The sequence below is a fragment of the Lepisosteus platostomus genome, chromosome 7, assembly GCF_059453375.1.
Source record: "Lepisosteus platostomus isolate fLepPlt1 chromosome 7, fLepPlt1.hap1, whole genome shotgun sequence".
Taxonomy (NCBI): Eukaryota; Metazoa; Chordata; class Actinopteri; order Semionotiformes; family Lepisosteidae; genus Lepisosteus; species Lepisosteus platostomus.
Window position 1 is genome coordinate 42,084,395 of NC_142617.1, and position 18,073 is coordinate 42,102,467.

The 18,073-nt window shown below is 43.5% G+C and overlaps 1 protein-coding gene across 9 annotated transcripts in view; it reads left to right on the plus strand.

The window, feature by feature from the left end:
* tfeb (transcription factor EB) overlaps positions 1-17,358 on the plus strand; it is a 42,402-nt gene extending 25,044 nt beyond the window's left edge. For 8 of the 9 annotated variants that reach the window (XM_088640490.1, XM_088640489.1, XM_088640495.1 and 5 more), the window contains 7 exons: positions 2,939-3,199; positions 4,432-4,527; positions 9,130-9,247; positions 10,002-10,058; positions 10,688-10,763; positions 11,225-11,372; positions 12,793-17,358. In XM_088640490.1, coding sequence (XP_088496616.1) covers positions 2,939-3,199; positions 4,432-4,527; positions 9,130-9,247; positions 10,002-10,058; positions 10,688-10,763; positions 11,225-11,372; positions 12,793-13,305 — 1,269 coding nt within the window. In that variant the 3' untranslated portion in view covers positions 13,306-17,358. The remainder of the gene's footprint in view (positions 1-2,938; positions 3,200-4,431; positions 4,528-9,129; positions 9,248-10,001; positions 10,059-10,687; positions 10,764-11,224; positions 11,373-12,792) is intronic. The other variant, XM_088640497.1, reaches the window with a different exon arrangement.
* Positions 17,359-18,073: the final 715 nt, after the last annotated feature.

An 18,073-nucleotide genomic window follows, 5' to 3' on the forward strand; every position in this document is an offset into this window, starting at 1 on the left:
GCAGTACTGATGTGTTATTGATGGAATTGTGCACTTTGGCTTCAAACTGCAATATCTTTCTCCCTGTTTGTGAGTGCCTCTCCATCTACCCGGATAGGCGGTAAATTGGTTGAAAGTCCAGTGATAATTCAGCTTCTGCCCAGTGTAGATGGTGAACTGCCCTGGCATTTCATCCAAAGGCCCCAACTTAGCCTATAGTGTAGGTTAGATCCAAATACTTCAGCAGAAAATAAGGTTTTGATAGGTCCCTTCATTGCTTTGAATGATAAAATGCAGAATGAAAAAAAACTGCACTGGGGTGACCAAGCCAGCGGCCACAATCCAGCAGGTTTTAAAGGTCACCCTTATCCTTCAGCTCCTAATGACTTGTGACAAATGGGACTTTATGATCAGTTTAGCAGGTTGGTTAAGTCATTTCTGGTCCTGGAAAAGCTACAGGGCATTTTGTGTTTTTTTGCTGCAAAGTGTCTCTGAATGATTTCAGTAGTCAAATTACCTGCTTAACAGGTAAACTGCTCCATGCCTTTAGGTGACAGTGGCTAAGGGGTGACCAGAAACCAAGGACTGTGGTTAACCATGCATGTACCGTGTCAAATAACATGCATATATCCTATCCGATAACACGTTTGACCTGGTCTTCTTGTGTCTTGCCAACAAGAAAAGATGGCTGGAAGGTGTTTTTTCCATTGTTCTAAAATGCACATCTTGCTTTAAAACCGAGGATGAGCAGGCTATTGCAGGAATTGCTGGTGTGAGTGGTACCTCTCGGTTTTTGAGCTAAGTATAGAAAATGTACTACAAAGAGCTACAGTATGCATGTGAGGTTCACCATTTCAGTTCTCCACATTGGTCAGATCCACCTCCGAGATCAAGTCATTCCTGGATCTTAGCGCTCTTCTCTAATCTCTGCTGGCCAGCCATGTGGCACCTGGTTATGCTTGAGAAGCCATGAGATTTCTACCTATTTCTTTACTTCCCAGCAGTCTGAGTTAGTGGCCATTAAGTTCGGCATGAAGGTGTGCAGAAACTTAGCTGATAAGACAGTGTGCTTTTTAACATTATACTTCTCCTTTCTCCTGAGATGACAGTGATCTGGATTGCATTCATTAGCCTGTAGAAATGACTGGCTTTTCTTTTGCTAAGCCAGTGACTTTTTATTTTGTTTAAGCAAAGTTGTGACAGCTTAGCTTGAATTGAACAGAATTTCCCCGAGGAGGACATTAGAGCTCTGAGACTGCACTGCGCAATGCAAGAATCTGACATGTACATTTCTCGGTGAGCGGAGATGCTTTGAAAACAAAAAGAATTAGAGAAAACGGGAGAAAACTTTTTGCTGGAAAGGAAAAGTTTTTTTTTTGTTCGCATTCTTTGAGGGTTATAAGGATTTCAGCAGTATAACAGAAGAAGGGAAGTTCTTGTTAAAAAAAGACACAAGAAAGTTCCCTGAAGTCTGCCTGCCTTTGAAGTGAAAGAATGAGGGCAATCCCCTCTAGCCTTTCACCCGGCACGCAGTGCCTTCAGGATTTGCAGCAAAACTTTCAGAGGGGAACTCAGCCCTCCAGCGTATGGATTTAAGCTCCAGCGTTACGTAATGGCCTGGGTCTGTGCCTAGAACTGAGCAGGCACATCTGAGCAAGCGTCTCTGTGTGGTCTCGATCACTTCCCCTTCCAGAAAGGCCATTGAACCCTGATGAGAGACCAGGCTGGGGCTTGGGGGGCCTTTGACCTGAGTGGGAGCGAGCCACAGTGACAACCACAACACACGTGCATATCTTGGTTCCAAAATACAGCGTAAACCCTTTGCACTGGCATCTTATGTACAGAAGTGAAACTCTCCCCAGAACCAATTTTGTCTAGTAGTCTGGAGTTGGTTTGTGTTGACTCATCATTGTACTCTTCCAGACAATGGGGAGAAGTGGCTAAAAAGCCAGAGTATGTAGTAAAAAGGGGCAGAACGTACTGAAATTCCAAGTTGGTGTTGACTGTACACAATTTCTGTCTTTCTTTTACTTATTTAGTAAAATAAGTTTTACCCTGACACAAGCAGTAGCATCAGGAATCAGCCTCTGATTCCTCATCTGTAGAGGCTAGCAAGACATGGACCAATCCTAAAGCGAGTGGACCACTCTTTTCTAGGGAGATGAAAGCCAGGAGGTTGTTGAGTAGGGCATGTGACACATATTGGTTAAGTCTGGTGATTCCCATTCTTGAGCCCAGGTGGAGTCTGCATTGAAGTCTTGTTGGGGAGGGTTTTTTCAGATTGGCTTTCTTGAAAGCATGACAGGCTTTTGGTGGATGTAACCGGTTAGACGCAGTGTGCTTGTGCACAGTTGTGGTGGCTGTGCTACAGAAAGGAAAAGGCTTAAAAAGGTTACATAAAAATATTTAGAGTATTCAAAATATTTGGAAAAATATTCTTAAAGGTACTGACAAATCAACCCAGTGGATTACTCTATACTCAATACCAAGACAGTAACACAAAGGCAGAACGTAAGTTACAATTCAGGGCCAACAAAAGGTGGCAGTCCTTTACACAAAGGTTAGTGGGAGACCAGGACAGCTGCCCACCCGTGCAGTTGGACCTGATAGTCTGGGAAACTTCAGGAACAGGCTGGATGGCAGCCTTGGATCATTAAGACAATGGTGAGAAACATGGGCTCCTGTTGTTTTTACTGTTGTTGTGTTTCTCTTTGCTGTTGAATTTTAACTGCTAACCCGATGGTGAAAGGAGGAGTTGTGCAAGTTCAAAGAAAGATTTTCATATAACGTTTAATAGTAAAGTAGAATTTGACGTCACAAGACAATTGAAAGCGAAACTTGATTCCTGTTGTCTTGTGAATTGATCTTGACATTCAAAAGACGATCCACAGTCCTGAAGTGCCATGGCATGAAAGGCACTATATGAACACTCATGTAGTTCTTTGTTTGTGCTCCGCAGGTGCAGACACATCTGGAAAACCCCACCAAGTACCACATCCAGCAATCCCAGCGGCAGCAGGTGAAACAGTACCTGTCCACCACCTATGCTACCAAGCAGGCAGTGAGCGCAGTGACAGGGGCTCCGAACTTACCCCCCACACCTGGGGCCCCCGCTCAGCTCATCACCCCCTCCACAGGAAACAGTGCCCCCAACAGCCCCATGGCCATGCTGAACATCAGCGCCAGCCATGAGAAAGAGGTACCTGTTGCTCACTTTGGGGTAAGAACTAACTCTTTAAAGCTATGGTTTTTGACAACAGGAGCACTCCTGGTGAAATTAGACTGCTGAGATTGTTAGGGGTTTTTTTTTGCTAACATTCTGTTATTTAGCTGCCTGTCTTTCTTTTTTGTTATTTTCGGTAATTTATTACATTTTGGCATTCACATTATCACAAAATATGCTGGAAAAGCTGGAGTCAAAATAGGTACATTCATCAAAAAATAAGCTAAAAGTTTTTACTGAAGCAGAATTTTGAACTGGGATAGGCTCTGGGTTGCTGTGAAATTTAATAAGAATAAGGGGGGTTAAAATGAGTAGCTGTGAGCAAGTAAAAGCAGAACACATTTTGCACTGGAGCAAAATGCTTGAAAAGCCGTTCTGTCAATCTGAGAAATGTTGACTTTTGAGTCAGAAACTCAAGTGGTCCACAGAGAAACATAAAGTAGATCTCCCTCTGAATTGCTGAATAAAACAAATCATTGCACCAGTCATCTCTGTCTCTAAAGCCCCACAGTACAAATATTTCTTCCAAAAATTGCTTTTCCAGAGAACCAAACAGTCCTCGAACTGTTGCTTTGCTGAAAGTGGATGCGTTTTTTATGTTGTTGTTGAGCTGTTTTGTACAGCAAAGATATTAAGGGCTAAAAAGTGCCTTAAGGTCAAAGTGTTAACTTCACTCTCATTGCTGTTTAACGGTACAATTACTGCAGTGGGGCTGTAATTACAGTTTAAACAAAGTTATAGTACACCTAAACTGCATTAAAGAGTCAATTTCGTCAACACCACCACATAGACTTTGGTCCCTTCTAGATTCATTTACGACCATGTCACTGGTGCTGTCATTGATTTTGGTGAACAATGTGCGTGTGTCTGTGTGGCTCCTCTCCTGCCATGTGTAGTTATTTTTAATGAAAGAACTTGAGGTGTTTTAGGAGAGCTATATCTGAGTTTTTTATATCAACGCATGAAATAACCTTAAACTTGACTTGGCTGTGGCATCTGTGTGGCGTCAACCAAGAACGTCACAGAAGCCTGCCTGCCACTTTGTAGTGGTCAGTTTTTTTGCTGTGGTCAGATATGAAGACGCACAGAGTTAAAATGCATTCTACCCTCATAAGGCAACAAAAGAATCAATAGTAGCCCTTGTTTGTTTGTCTGGCTTCCAGATGGTGTGGGTTTGGGTCTTTTTATCTCCTAGCAACACTCTAAATCTTGCTCCTCTGTCTGTGCAGCTGGATGAAGTCATCGATGACATCATCAGCATGGAGTCCAGCTATAATGATGACATACAAGCCTACACTGACCCTGTGATTCAGATGCCAAACACAGTAAGTGCCACTCAGAATCGCTGTGCACAATTCTTTATTGTGTGTTTTATATCTGAGATGTTGTTTTTTAGATAGATCCAATTACTGAAATTAGTTAATCAAGTTTTTTGAAGTAGCTTTTTACAGTATGTGCATTTTAGGTTGCTATTCTGTTTGAAACTCCAGTTTACAAATAGAGAATCATCTCCTTCTCTTAAAATATTTTTGCCTTAAAATATGATACTGTATATACAGTACTGTACTTTTTTACTGTGCTGGCCATTCTGGCACTTTACATATACTTTGAAAAAAAATGTTATTTTTGAAAGAGGCAGAACTTTTATTTCACAACATGGTCATGTTTAGGACTGAAGCAATTTGTATAACAGCTGCCACTAATTGGTAAATTATCGTTTGCCGAAATAGAAAATCTTTACCAATTCTGTCTGTGTCTGAATGCATGTTTGCTTTTTTTCTACATAACCTGCAGTGACCTTTTAAAAGTGTATTGCAAAGACAGGCTAGTTTGGTGAGGAAGTAATTAAAATAAGGATAACAATAAGTTTAGAAAAATGTTAAAGTGAGAAAAGAAAACTGTGTTAGAACTCTTTTAGACTGTCGGTACTTTGCTCTGTGCTGCTTTAAAGTGGCTGTTTGAAATTAACAATTAAACCAATGCCAGTTAGAGTTAAACTTGTTTACAAGACACGTTTGGAGGGACACTTGGCCACAGGAGAAAATAGGCTGAAAGTCCAAAGAGGCGAAAGTTCAGTTCTCTTAGCTGCTGAGGAGGATAGAAGAGCCTGTGTTTGAGACTATCTGGGATTATTCTGGCTTGGGACTGTGGCTCGTGGCTGAGTCATCAGGCAGGTCCTCCGCAATGAAGGTGAAAGGCAAAAGCTATGCCATTGTGGAAGTGATTGATGGGCAGAAGATACAGCTGGTAAGAGAACAGCAGGAGAGGTGCATGTTCCTGGCAAGGGGTATGGCTTAGGACTGATTGGAAGTGATTTTAGAGAATGTGTTAGCCACCATGTCTCTACAGGAATTAAAGGTTCAGGACATTGCCTACAGTCTGTGACCTGCAGGCAGTAACTCGGTAAAAGGGAAGGACCCATCCAGAAGTTCAGTGTTCCATTTTTGTGGCAGTGTTTTCTTAATGTTTGCTGTTTTTTTACCCCCCCTTGCACTGTTTGCCTCGGTTTGTCATGAGTTTCCACACAGTTCATCTCTGCTGTGCATGGCCAAGTTTCTGCTGCATGTTCTTCTGCTTTTAGTAGCGCTGTACCTCAGTGTAAATCTTTGCTTGAATGAGGCTAGTCATGACTATTATAGAAACAGTCCACAACATGATAAAGTGACAGGCATGAAAACTGTCTAGAAAATAAAAGGTCACTTAAACATACCAGGGCATGGCGGTGCAGTGGTTAGCTTGGCTGCCTAGCAGCGCTGGGGTCCTGGGTTCAGTTCCTGGGGCACTACTGTGTCTGCCAGGAAACTGGCCCTGGTGTGAGTGTGTACTGTATGTGGGTGTGTTTGTGTCTGTGTGCCCTGCGATGGACTGGCATTTTCAGGGTGTATCTCATCTTGTCTCCGTTGCTTGCCGGGATAGGGCAACCCTGTATGGGATAAGATGGTTAGAAAATGGATGGGTGGGTGGATGTACAGTATAAACATACCAGAATCACTGTTACTTAGATCCATCTGCAGAAGGTTCTTGCCAGCTCTGACATTGTTGTCTTTTTCCTTCATTTCCTTCTTCTCCCTACCTGGAGTTTTGCTCTTAGCTTTCAGCTGAAGCTGTGGCTCATTGTGAACTGTCACCCAGGGTCCTCACTGCTGCTGCTCTCGTTAAGCCCCTCAGAGCACAGGATGCCTTGGCCCAGGAGAGGCCGGGTGCAGGACCTCCCGTGTGTCTGAACGGGAAAGTGCGGCTCTTTCCCACCGACATGCCTCTTGTCCTTTAAAATATCACGGCCTCTGCTTTTGGATCCTGAAGGGATCTAATGAACAGAGTTTCCAGAAGCAGCTGTTTGTTTTGTCGTGTTGTTTCAGACACAATAAACAGTACAGAGATCAGTCTTATTATTGATCTGTTTCATTATTGATCAACCTTGTGTACATTACATTCTTTCTGCTGAGCTAGGACTTCATTAGATTAATTGCTTTGTGCTATAAAACAGTGCATTTAAACATATGTGATTCATTAGTTTTATTTTTCAAATGAAGATTGCATGCAGTGTGCTAATATACAGCACATTGTGCTTTTAAAAGCAATCATAGATGCTTAGTGAAATACAGTCTAAGGTTTACCAGCAAACCATTAGAGCATTTAAGACAGGGATTTAAACTGCAAATTTTTTAACGAATTCCCATTACTGAAAGGTTAGTTTGACAAAATAGGTTTTTCAGATTACACAAATAAATACAAAGAGGATTGGCTAGAATAGAGCTGTCCTAAGAAAAGGGGACTCAATCAGTAAAATCCCTTTGTTTATCCAGTTGTTTATGTGTATTAAATCCTGCTAATACTCTTTAATCCTTCGAGGGTTAACAATGCACATCAGAGGAAGAGGTGGAATCAATCCAGTGTGCTGCATTCCAGCAGGCTGACACCCTGAGCAGGTTAACACATTGCAGCACGTTGTGGTGGGCAGCTGGAGTTTTTTCAACGCCGTATTGAGCAAAGGTGTAGATTTAACTGCATTTGCGGTGACGCCATGCCGGCTGTAGCCTATCCCTTTATGGAAACTTTGAAACACGGGGGGACAGAAACCCTGATTACTACAGAAGCGCATTGCTGCAATCAAGGAAAAAAATATTTCATGTGGTATCTCATAATTACGAAACAGTATATTATATCTTAATTACTAGATAGTAAATTATTGTGTCATTACAAGATACCGATGATCATTTGAGTATATGCACAACCTCTTACATGGTGCAATGACAGCACCTAGAAGCTTCTGAGAGCTCAGCTGGAAGTTTGGGTTTAGTGTTCCTGGCAGTGTCCAGCGCTGCAGAATGTGTATGGACTTACTTTCGACTGGGGGTTATTCATAATGAAATGTAGCACTTTGAACCTAATGTGAACACAATCGTTAAAACCCTGAGGACCCTCACACTTATCCTTAAACAAGAAAGAGTGTACCTTGCAATTGATTGCAATGCTGAAAACTAATGATAATGTAAGTATTATATGGCTATTGTGCTATCATGTTATTATCACATAAAATACGTGATAATGTACTATCTTGTAATGATGAGATCATTTTACGAGATAACACAACATATTTCTTTCCTTGATGGCAGCAATAAGCTTCAAAATATTATCTTTTGTTTTGTGACTTTGGAACCTGTGCTTACATTGCTGTCCTTAATCATAGAGTGCTGCTACATGTATCTAATCATTACTTTAGAGATGCCTCATTAACAACCAGCAATGAAGCACTATCCTGTTCCTAGTTAAGCAAAGGGTTAAAGCAGACGAAAGCCTAAAGACTATTTTTAAAAGTCAGTGTTAGAGTTTTCCTCACTGTACTAACAAGCTCTCATTGTTGCACAGTGGTGACTTTACTGAAATTAACCCTCAGACTGGTAAACAGATGTTTCGGCAAATGAGGGCCCATTGTGTTCACAGATGAATCATCACCCTCAGATTGCATAATAACCCCATTCCTCGCAGAGAATGAACACTACCAATTACCAGGAACGCACAGAGAAGCGAGCTTTAACAGCTGGGGAAGAGCCAGCACAAACTCTGTCATGGGAAAGATAAGGGTTGTCTGTGGTGCCTATTTTAAATCTAATAGTTCATCTTCATCTTTTGTCAGTCATTAGATTACTCCCAGTTTCACGATCACTGCCAACTTGCATGTCTGTCTTATAAATTGTATGAAGGATATATACTGTAGGAAAAATATCTATTCTATTCTAGTCTTCTACATATCTCACTAAATTGTTCTACTATAGCTGTTGGTGCTGGTACATACTGCTATAGTACTGCTTCTGGGATAAATATGTAAGGATTGACAATTGAAATTTTTTGACTATTTTAATTTCTTTTTAGAAGGTTGAATGATTATCTGTCACTAGATAGCAAAATGTCTCTTGAAGCCTTTTATGTTTCTGAAAGGTCTAGGTACAGCGACATTTAATTTTCAGGAAAGTAAAGGATACAGACAGAAGAAAGCGATAAGAAGATGATAAATGAGAGAATTCCTGATAGTCAATCATTACTTTCTCCTGAAGTTCAGCATTTATATTTTATCTGTGTCTTATCTCAAGTCTTTATCTCTGGTTTATGACTTCACACTGACAGCTTAGAGATTATAGATCAAATCTTGAGGTTGCTGGGTTATATCTGAGAAAGCTGATTTTCTAGGGTTACGCATCTCCCCAAAACGTATTAGAAACGGGGGGAGGCTAAATTCTAGGGGAGCTGATGAACCTCTCCTGTTATCAGTCTCTTTGCAATCTGTCATTTTTGTGTGGTGTTCAAGCTCATTATAGAAACAATTTGGAAAGGCGCAACCTAAAACCTGTCATTGAGAAACCTGAAGGGTGTTGTACTTCATTCACTTACTCACTATAATTCTTTTTTTGTGTCTTTTTTTATTTAAGCTGCCCCTGTCCAGTAGCCATTTAGAAGGATACTCTGGCCCAGGTATTGCTGGGCCAGCTATTGCCATGACCAGCAACTCCTGCCCAGCCAACCTGACCATCAAAAGGGAAATGTCAGGTAAGCACAATCACTGCTGAGAGCGCTTAGCCTGGACAGTGGGCAGTGCTGAAGGAAGAGAGCGCAGTGGCTCAGCTGAAGGTTGACTGTTATTCCAGTAGGAACGTATCGTTAGGGACGTCAAGAGATCCTACAGAAGGCTCTCCCTTCTCCTTTGCTTTGTATGTGTGTTTTTGGAAGGGTGTGTTCTATAGTAGAGAAGCTGATTGTTTTTTGCAATTTTGTGAACTACTTTCTGTTTTTGCTTTTGGTTTTATGAAAGTGTTTGATTAGAAAATGTAGAGTAAGTCTTTGCAGCAGGTCTTTTGAAGGTTGTGTCATATATTTATACTGTATAAATATTATAAAAATATATAAAATTAATCTTATAACTTTTTCAAAAAGGTGTTTGTGTGTATATGCATTATTTATGTGACACACATACAAATTTTAGAAGTGGTTTTAAGATGTTGACATTGAGGGACAGACGTTAACTTGATTGGTAAGAGCAGTACAGATGTTGACTTGTAGAGACAGTATGGGTGTTGACAGAGTGGGACTATACAGATGTTGATGGAGAGGGATTATACAGATGTAGACTGGTAGGGACTATACAGATATTCACAGAGTGGCACTATACAGATGTAGACTGGTAGGGACTATACAGATGTTGACAGAGTGGCACTGTACAGATGTTGATGGAGTGGGACTGTACAGATGTTGATGGAGAGGAGTACAGGACCCCAAGGACTGACTGAACTTGTCTTTTGTTAAGATGCAGAGGTCCATGCTCTGGCCAAGGAGAGGCAGAAGAAAGACAATCACAACCTGAGTGAGTCTCTTTACGATCTTCCAGACAGTTTAAAGTACAGCTATGGGGAAGGAATCAACAGTGTCATTTAACCCCAATCCCCTTAAATATTTAACTGACAGTATATAGCACTTTGGTGTATAGTTAACCTGCAGGGTTTTGCAAGAACTGCAAAAAAATAAATTACCTACAGCATTTCTCAGATGCAGAAACAACACTCTAAAGAATGTCACTGACATCTGGAAGGGATCCAGAGATTTCCAAGGTGGCATTTTCCAAAACCAGTCATTGTTGAATGTTTACACATGCAGTTGTAGTTAAATATCCCTGCAATTAGGCCGTTAAACATGGGCTGAATTGCGCTAAACACTGTGCACTGCAATTATCATCATACAGAGCCAGGATAAACAGCCTTTTAAAACATGTTAATGCATAGAGACCTCAGTATTATATTCTTTCACTAGATATTAGTGCTTGCAGAGAGCTCCCTGTTTCAGCCATGGGAATGGAATGGATAAGGAGATCAGCAGTAGTTGGGGGATGTAAAAAACAGTAATTTGGTTTGTCTTTGTCCTATATGCTGAACACTCAAATATATTTTTCTTCTCCCACTCCCAACTGTCTTTCACCATCTCTGATGCCCACGCCAGTTGAGAGAAGACGCAGATTTAATATCAATGATAGGATCAAGGAGTTGGGCACCATGATTCCCAAGACCAACGACCTGTAAGTAGCTATGTCTGTGTGTGGGAGTGCATGTGAGTGTGTCTATCTGCATGCGTGAGTGTGGACATGTGTGTGCAAGAGCCTAAATGTGTATGACGGACATGCTGGCGCTTGGTCTCCTTGTTCCTCATTCCTTGTTCCACCAGTAGAACTAGTGCTGGTCTTGATTTAACTGAAGAGTTCCCATTAAAGCAGTACACGGTTGTGCACTGCAGTCAGTCCCAGTGAGTGTGCAGGCCTGGAGCTTCACTGGTCAAGGTTAGGGTTTGTAGGACCTCTTCAGTTCTTTATTAACTCACCTGCAGGAAGACAGGACTAGATCTTGGACATGGCGCTGACGACGTGGCGCTGCGTGTGTGCTGAGGGTGTGGATTTCTGGGGGGTGCACCGTGTGTATGTGTATGCAGTGCCCATGGGAAAGAGACTGGCAGGCAGTGCTTTGATGCCTCTCTCCCCACCAGGGACATTCGCTGGAACAAGGGAACCATCCTCAAAGCCTCGGTGGAGTACATCAAGAAGATGCAGAAGGATGTGCAGAGGTCACGGGAGGTTGAAAACAACTTCAGGAGGATGGAGATGGCCAACAAGCAGCTCCTGCTGCGCATCCAGGTTGGATCTGAAATCCTGAAATTGAATCCCAGTGAGGCTGTGGCTGAACCAGGCAGAGGATCAGAGCTTTAGACTGGGGGTCTCAAACCCAGGTCCTGGAGGGCCTTCTAGCTTCTGTTCCAGCCACGTTCGGAGTTAGATAGTGGGTCTAGGCGGAAATTTGTCAATCAAAACTGATTCCCATAAGATTTAATGTAAATCCCTCTGATTGGTTCCCAAATTCTAGAAAAATCCAACAGCGATTTTCCTACAGTAGGATGTCCAATAATGATGGCGCGCTTTGTTATAGCAAAAACTCAGAAACTGATTGTAAATGTAGGGAAGTCTTCTAACCAGGATCTGAGGTGCAAAGCAACTGTAACTTTAATAAAGAGAATGCCCTGTGTAATCAACTTTAAAGACATTTTAAGATAAATCCTATATATCGTATGTCTGATTTAGAACGTAATGAGGATGATTGTTTTATTGACAACATTGGTTGGAACAAAAGGCAGAATTTTCCAGGCTCTCCAAGACCTGGCCTGAGACCCCTGAGTTAGACCTGGGTCAGACTCACCTCTAGAAGGGCAATGAAGGTTTCTGTGCGTTTCAAAATGACAACTTTGCAATTTTGCATGAAATGACATGGATATGAAAATTCTGCAAAGCAGAGCAGATTCATTTGATGCGTGCTCAAAAGAGGACGATGAGGAACAGAACCCATGGACCACTGCAGAACAGGGTACTCTGGTGTGATAGCTAGATTCCACTCTGGGCTTGTGCAGTCTGCCCACCCTAAAGACCTCCCATAGTTCATTGCTGAAGTGTCGTTCTCCCCCGACAGTGGGGCTGCTGGTGCAGAATGGCTGCTGCATGTCACCTCTGTGGTAGCTGCACTTGAATAATGGGTGAAGAGCTGTATTAATGCAATTAATTATAGTTAATTACACACAAGAGGTCACCATATCTTCACAGTGTCCTTGATGACTTTCACGTGTATCCTGTGCAGGACACTATAGGTCTGCACTGTGACTGTCATGTTCCCGTGATCCCATCCATACAAGCCCCACATTTTCGTGCTTCTCACTACACGGTTTCATGAATAATACATGAATTATTCATGAATCATAACCCTAATATATAGAAATAATGAACTATCCGACACTTGCTCAAATCAACTTACTAGGGCTAGGGTGAACTACGCATTGACACTGGCAGAGACGGACAGCAGATTCTCAAGGACAGAGGACATGAAAGTGCAGTATCTTGCACAGGGAGACAAAGTAAGGCAGTAGCCTCCCAAGAAAACTTATCGCTGGCAAAGACAAACCTGCTTATGATTACATGTAGGGTGCAGGGGCTGGGCAAGCATGCCGAAGCCCTCTCGTGTTTTTTTAATTTGGTCACAAGAGGCCTTTGTTTCCCAAACTGTTTTTGCTAGGAGCTGGAGATGCAAGCGAAAATTCACGGGCTCCCCTGCAGCTCCCCGTCGGGGATGGGCAACACGGAGATGCTGAGCTCCTTCCTGAGGCTGGAGAGCAGCCCAGAGGAGAAGGCCTCGGCCGAGCCCCTGCGCCAGCCAGCGCAGCTGCCGCAGCCGCCGCAGTTCTCGCACCACCAGCATGCGCATCACCAGCAGGCGCAGCCGCAGCCGCCGCAGCTGCCGCAGCCGCCGCAGCAGCCCATACAGTACGGGTCAGTGGGGAGCTCCCAGCAGCTGGACTTTGCACAGACACTGGACTTGTGTGACAATGCGGCTGGCTACCAGGACCCGCTGTCCCAGCTCACCGACCTCTCCTTCACCTCTCCCTCCAGCAGGAAGGGGCTGGGCTTCATGGATGAAATACTCTCCCCTCTCGGAGGGGACCCCCTGCTCTCCGCCATGTCCCCCGAAGCCTCGGTCGACAGCAGCCGGCGCAGCAGCTTCAGCATGGAGGACACGGAAATGCTGTGACCCCCACCCCTCCCCCTCGCTGTCACCTGCCCTCACCCCCGCCTGCCCCGATCCCCTCCCTCAAGCCCTCTCACACTCAACACACTCACACACATCGTGCTCATGGCCGCGCGGCCACCCGGCGCCGACACGCCGCTGCGCCGTTCTGGAAACGATGTCGGGGGAGTGGGGGGAGCTGCGTCCGGCCGGCTTGCAGGAACCGATCCGCGTTCCTTTCGAGACAGGAAGCGGGTCCCCGTTGCACATCGGTCGGGCTCTGTCCCCCGTTTCTTTCCTTTTTTCTCTGCGTCGAAACACTGGCCAGTCTCTGTTTCCTCTGCAGGACGGTAGCACCTTTCTGCACTGCCAAGAAGCAGGAGGATCTTAGAGCAGCCCAAGGAACCCTGCTGAAGCAGAGGCAGTGCCAAGCCCTGAAATCCTTTCCTCACGAGACAGCTAGGCAGAGCTCCACAGCGGAGCTTGAACAAGCTGAGGCCAAGTCAGTATTGTACGTTTGCAAAACTCAACGGGCAGTCCTCAGGAAGTGGCTTGGGGAAAATAGGGTTTTTTCTTGCGGAAAAACTTGTTATGCAAATTGCTACAAGATTTTGAGATTTCTCGGTGGTGAACGCACCAGGGCAAAACATCTAGGTAGGCCGCTTTAGCATGGCAAACCACGCTAAAAACTCTCGGGATTGCAGAGACAGGCGTTCAACGTTACGAAAGGGATCGGTCTTCTTAGGACTAACCTGCAGCAGCACCGTGCAGGAAACCTGCTGTTCTGGGGGCCGCTGTGGGCTGGCTACTCTTATGCTGCAGACGTCGGAGGGCAGCGTCTGAGCAGCGCAAAGCTACTGCACATCACACCCACCTGGCAGTGAGTGAGTGGAGCTGTGACCCCTGTAGTTGTTTTATATTTGAACTTGAGAAAAACGAAAAGTGATTTCTTCTGTTGTTGTTGCTGTTGTTCTTATTGTTGTTTTATATAAAGTTGTTCTCCTCCCAAAGCACTGAAAACCTATTTTATTTTGTGGACTTTATACAAGAATGTGTTTTTTTTTTAATTAGACTTTTTGGTAAAGTGTTTTTAATTCAAAAAGAAGAAAACTGTGGACTTCTGAGTGCCGTTATGCCACTCAGGTATATTTTATATTATCTTATCTGATCCCAAAGCGACCTTTTTGCCTTGTAATGTCATTTGAAAATATTTCTGCCTGTCTGTCTAATATCTGGGGGGGTGGTGGAGCCGCGTTCTTTTGCAGTTCAGGAATGTTGTCCTCATCTGATTTAAGAAAATGAAAACTGTATTCTTTTTACTGTTACTATTGCAATTTTATAATGGTTGATTTTTTTAAGGAAATATTGATATTTAAATGATACTTAGATTAAAGGCGATTCTTTTACCTTACTCTATTTTAATGAGCTTTGTGAATTTCAGCTAATGCAAACGAAAAGCGAGATGATTGTCTATGTGAAGCACACAGGGAGTACTTCATTGTTGTACAGCTGGGTGCTGAGGATTGGGGAGACGTGTGCTGAATTTAGTAGATTCCCCAGAAAGAGTTCCTAGTGCAAGGTTGTGGAAAAGTATAGAAGCAGGATGAAAGAATGCAGAATGTAAGTCATCCGGTTGAAAAAAAAAAGACTTTTTTCAACATGCCTTGTCTTGTACAGAGTGGATTTTATTTGCCAGCGATCTTGCCTTCCCAGATGAGGATCTGGTGTTGCCGTTTCCCCACTAGTTTGCGATTCTACTTGAAATCGGGCACCCTGTCTTGTATGGGATGTCCGATCGTTTGCTCTTGAAAGCCTTAAGCTCTCACAAACAGTTGTGTCACAGATATCAACCTAAGAAAAGTCTCTCAGCCTGTGTGTGAAGAAGCTCAGAAGAAACAAGAAAGTGAGGTTAGGCTCTGATTCCTGCCTGGGAGCTGTTCTCCCTTTGTGACAAGCTCAAGGAGAAGCAGGGCTGGCGTAGAAGGAACGGCTTCTCGTTTTCTTTTCACGAGCTTTTGGAATCTTGCTGCTGTGTGAATTTGTATTGGCATTTGTCCTGGTGCAGGAGGCACCGCGCTTGGGTCTAGATATTGCTTCGCTGGCGGCGCATAAGCCACGAGCGCATCGGTTTGAACGTGACTGTGCTTCTTGTAAACGGGCGCAGTCCCATCCTGGGCGAGGAGCTGGTCCAGCTGTCCCGTTCAGAGGCAGCAGGTTCCGGGACAGGCTGGGCCCGAGCGAGCTGCGTCGCTCCTCCGGCTGACACGGTCTCGCCCGGCGGAGCTCTGGAGCCCCTGGTGTGAGTCCTGGCGGCCGGAGTGCAGGTTTCAGTGGAGAGAGTGCCTGGGCTTCCATTCCACGCTGCCCCTCCCATGTTTCATACAGTAGCAGCAACCACAGGCTGATATATATATATATTACTGATTTCAAAACTGGTTGCTATGTAAAAGAAAACTCAGTTCTGGGTTAATGGGGAGAGGAATGTGCTTGAACTGTTGTTCATACCATATCTTGAGCTGTTTTTCTTTCTGTGTCTCTATTATTCACTCAAATGGTCACTCCTACAACAATGTTCTTTATAACATACAGCCCTGTGAATTACTCCAGAACCTTGTGAAAAAAAAATCTCAGGTAGCTACTGTGATTGTGATTAGTTGTGACACCGGTGTTCCACAAGGGGGCGCCATTTCTCCCTACATGAAAAGCAACTCATGTGTGACGACGTGTGGAGGAGACACATGAATACATCCCAGCGTTTCATTAACTTGTGTTTCTGTGTAGGTGCCGTGATTATGATTAAGATAAATATGCGAGCTGCTTGTTGCCAATGATGCTGTAATATAGCTTTATTCACTTTATTCTGGCGTTGATCGGTCTGCACTCTGGCTGCTGGAATCTTGTAATCTGTTAAAATTAAAACATTGCACTGCCTTTTGTGGAAAGAAAATCTATTTTGAACCAACAGTACTGCACTCCCATGACCACAGCGTTTACCAAAATCACACCAACTGACATTTTAAAGATGTTTTAAAAATGAATCAAAAAAATACTTTTAATGAAAATGACAGCTCTGGCTCATTTTTATTTCATTAGCTGCATTCCAAGAACCGTCCTGTCTGAATTGTTTCTCTGCAAAGGAATAGGTCATAGTTAAAGGAATCTTAATGCATGCAGTGTGGATTCAGTTTTGTATCTTTTTATGTGAGGTTTGCCCCATATAGGCTGACAGGCTCTCAGCTTGTTTGTCCTCAAGCCTGTCAAGGGAATGATTTGGTCTGGGATCGACTTGACTGGGCCACAAGGTCAGTCATGGTGCGTAACCTGCGAGGGGAACCCAGACACTGCGGACAGTGACCCCTACAGATCAAACCCAGTGCTGGGCTCTGTAGTGGGGTTTTCTCCTGCCTTTATCTCCCCTTTGCTAAATTTTCCCCCATTTTACTGGCATTTTAAGTAACGATGTTGGTAAATTGAAGGTCCCTGGTCCCTGCAAAAACTCGGGGTGCACTTCCATGCTTGGGGGTGGAGGAGGGGGTGGGTCAAATGTAGACTGTGGGGATTCTCTTCCGCTACACGAGTGGGCGCCCCCCCTCTCCAGTGATTCCCCTGCCTGTTCAAAGTGCACCATGCAAATGCAGAAAAAGCAGAAATACCAGATGGGAGGATGCTTCTCAGTCACCATTTCTGATTGTCACACACGTCACCCCATAACTTATTTGGGGTCATTCAGAATCGGAGATAGCGGAAAAACACAACACGTGGAAAAAGTTTTGAAAAAGTCAAATTAGCTTCATAAGTCTCAAAAAAAGTTTTCCCCTAACAAATGACTAAATGAAGGTACTACTGACATCAGTGGGGATGTTTAATTGCTGTCAAGAAACTGCAAAGTGTACAGCTGGTTATATGAACGTGAACCAGTGTGTCACAATTCTATACGGCTGGTAGATTTATTGTACAAAATGTATTTATGTAAAATCTGATATTTATTTTTCTTAATTTATATGAAATATATTTTCTTTCTGGCAGAAAAAAAAGCTGTAACATCCAATAAATTATGCCATTCTCCCATGAGTAAAAGCTCACTTTCTTGAGTGTACTTTTTAGTTCATTTGATTCAGGAATGACCACAGATGCTATTGAACTCAGTCAGTTTATTTGCTAGGGGTTGGGATTTTCAGGTGTCTTTGGGAAGATGGGAGGGGGCCTCACAGGACAGTTACTTGGCATCTTTACCAGCTTCTAAAGACTTTGGTAGCCGGTGAAATGATTAAACTTCAGATTGGATGAGAACCACTGCTGTGAATGACCGGTGTTGCTCCAGTTCGGTGCTCCTATTCTGTGAGGTTTGCTGTTTTCATAGGCTCGCTGTATGATGCCCACAGGCTAAACTTGAACTCTATTGATTCAGGGGAATAAATGGACATGAAAGATTATGAAGACAAAATGCATACTCACTTTATATAATAACTGTGTACTGTGTGTATCCCTAAATCCTTTGTATGATTGATTTAGGCTCTTTTCATTAACAATTACAAGTAAAAATACCTTTTTTTGACATTCTGATACCTTACAAGAGAATCATTTTTCTGATTTCCAAAGAGCAGCTTCAGGTGTGATGACCTGTGGTCTAGAAACCATTCTGCTAACGCACGATCGGAAGTGACGCAAACGTCTTCGACTGAAAAGCACTGTGATGCGCAGTGCTTTAGAGGGGCTCGTTTAACACGTTTTATTAATAATTGTTTAAAGAATGCAACTGTGCCTGAAAAGGTACGTGGAAACTTAAAATGTA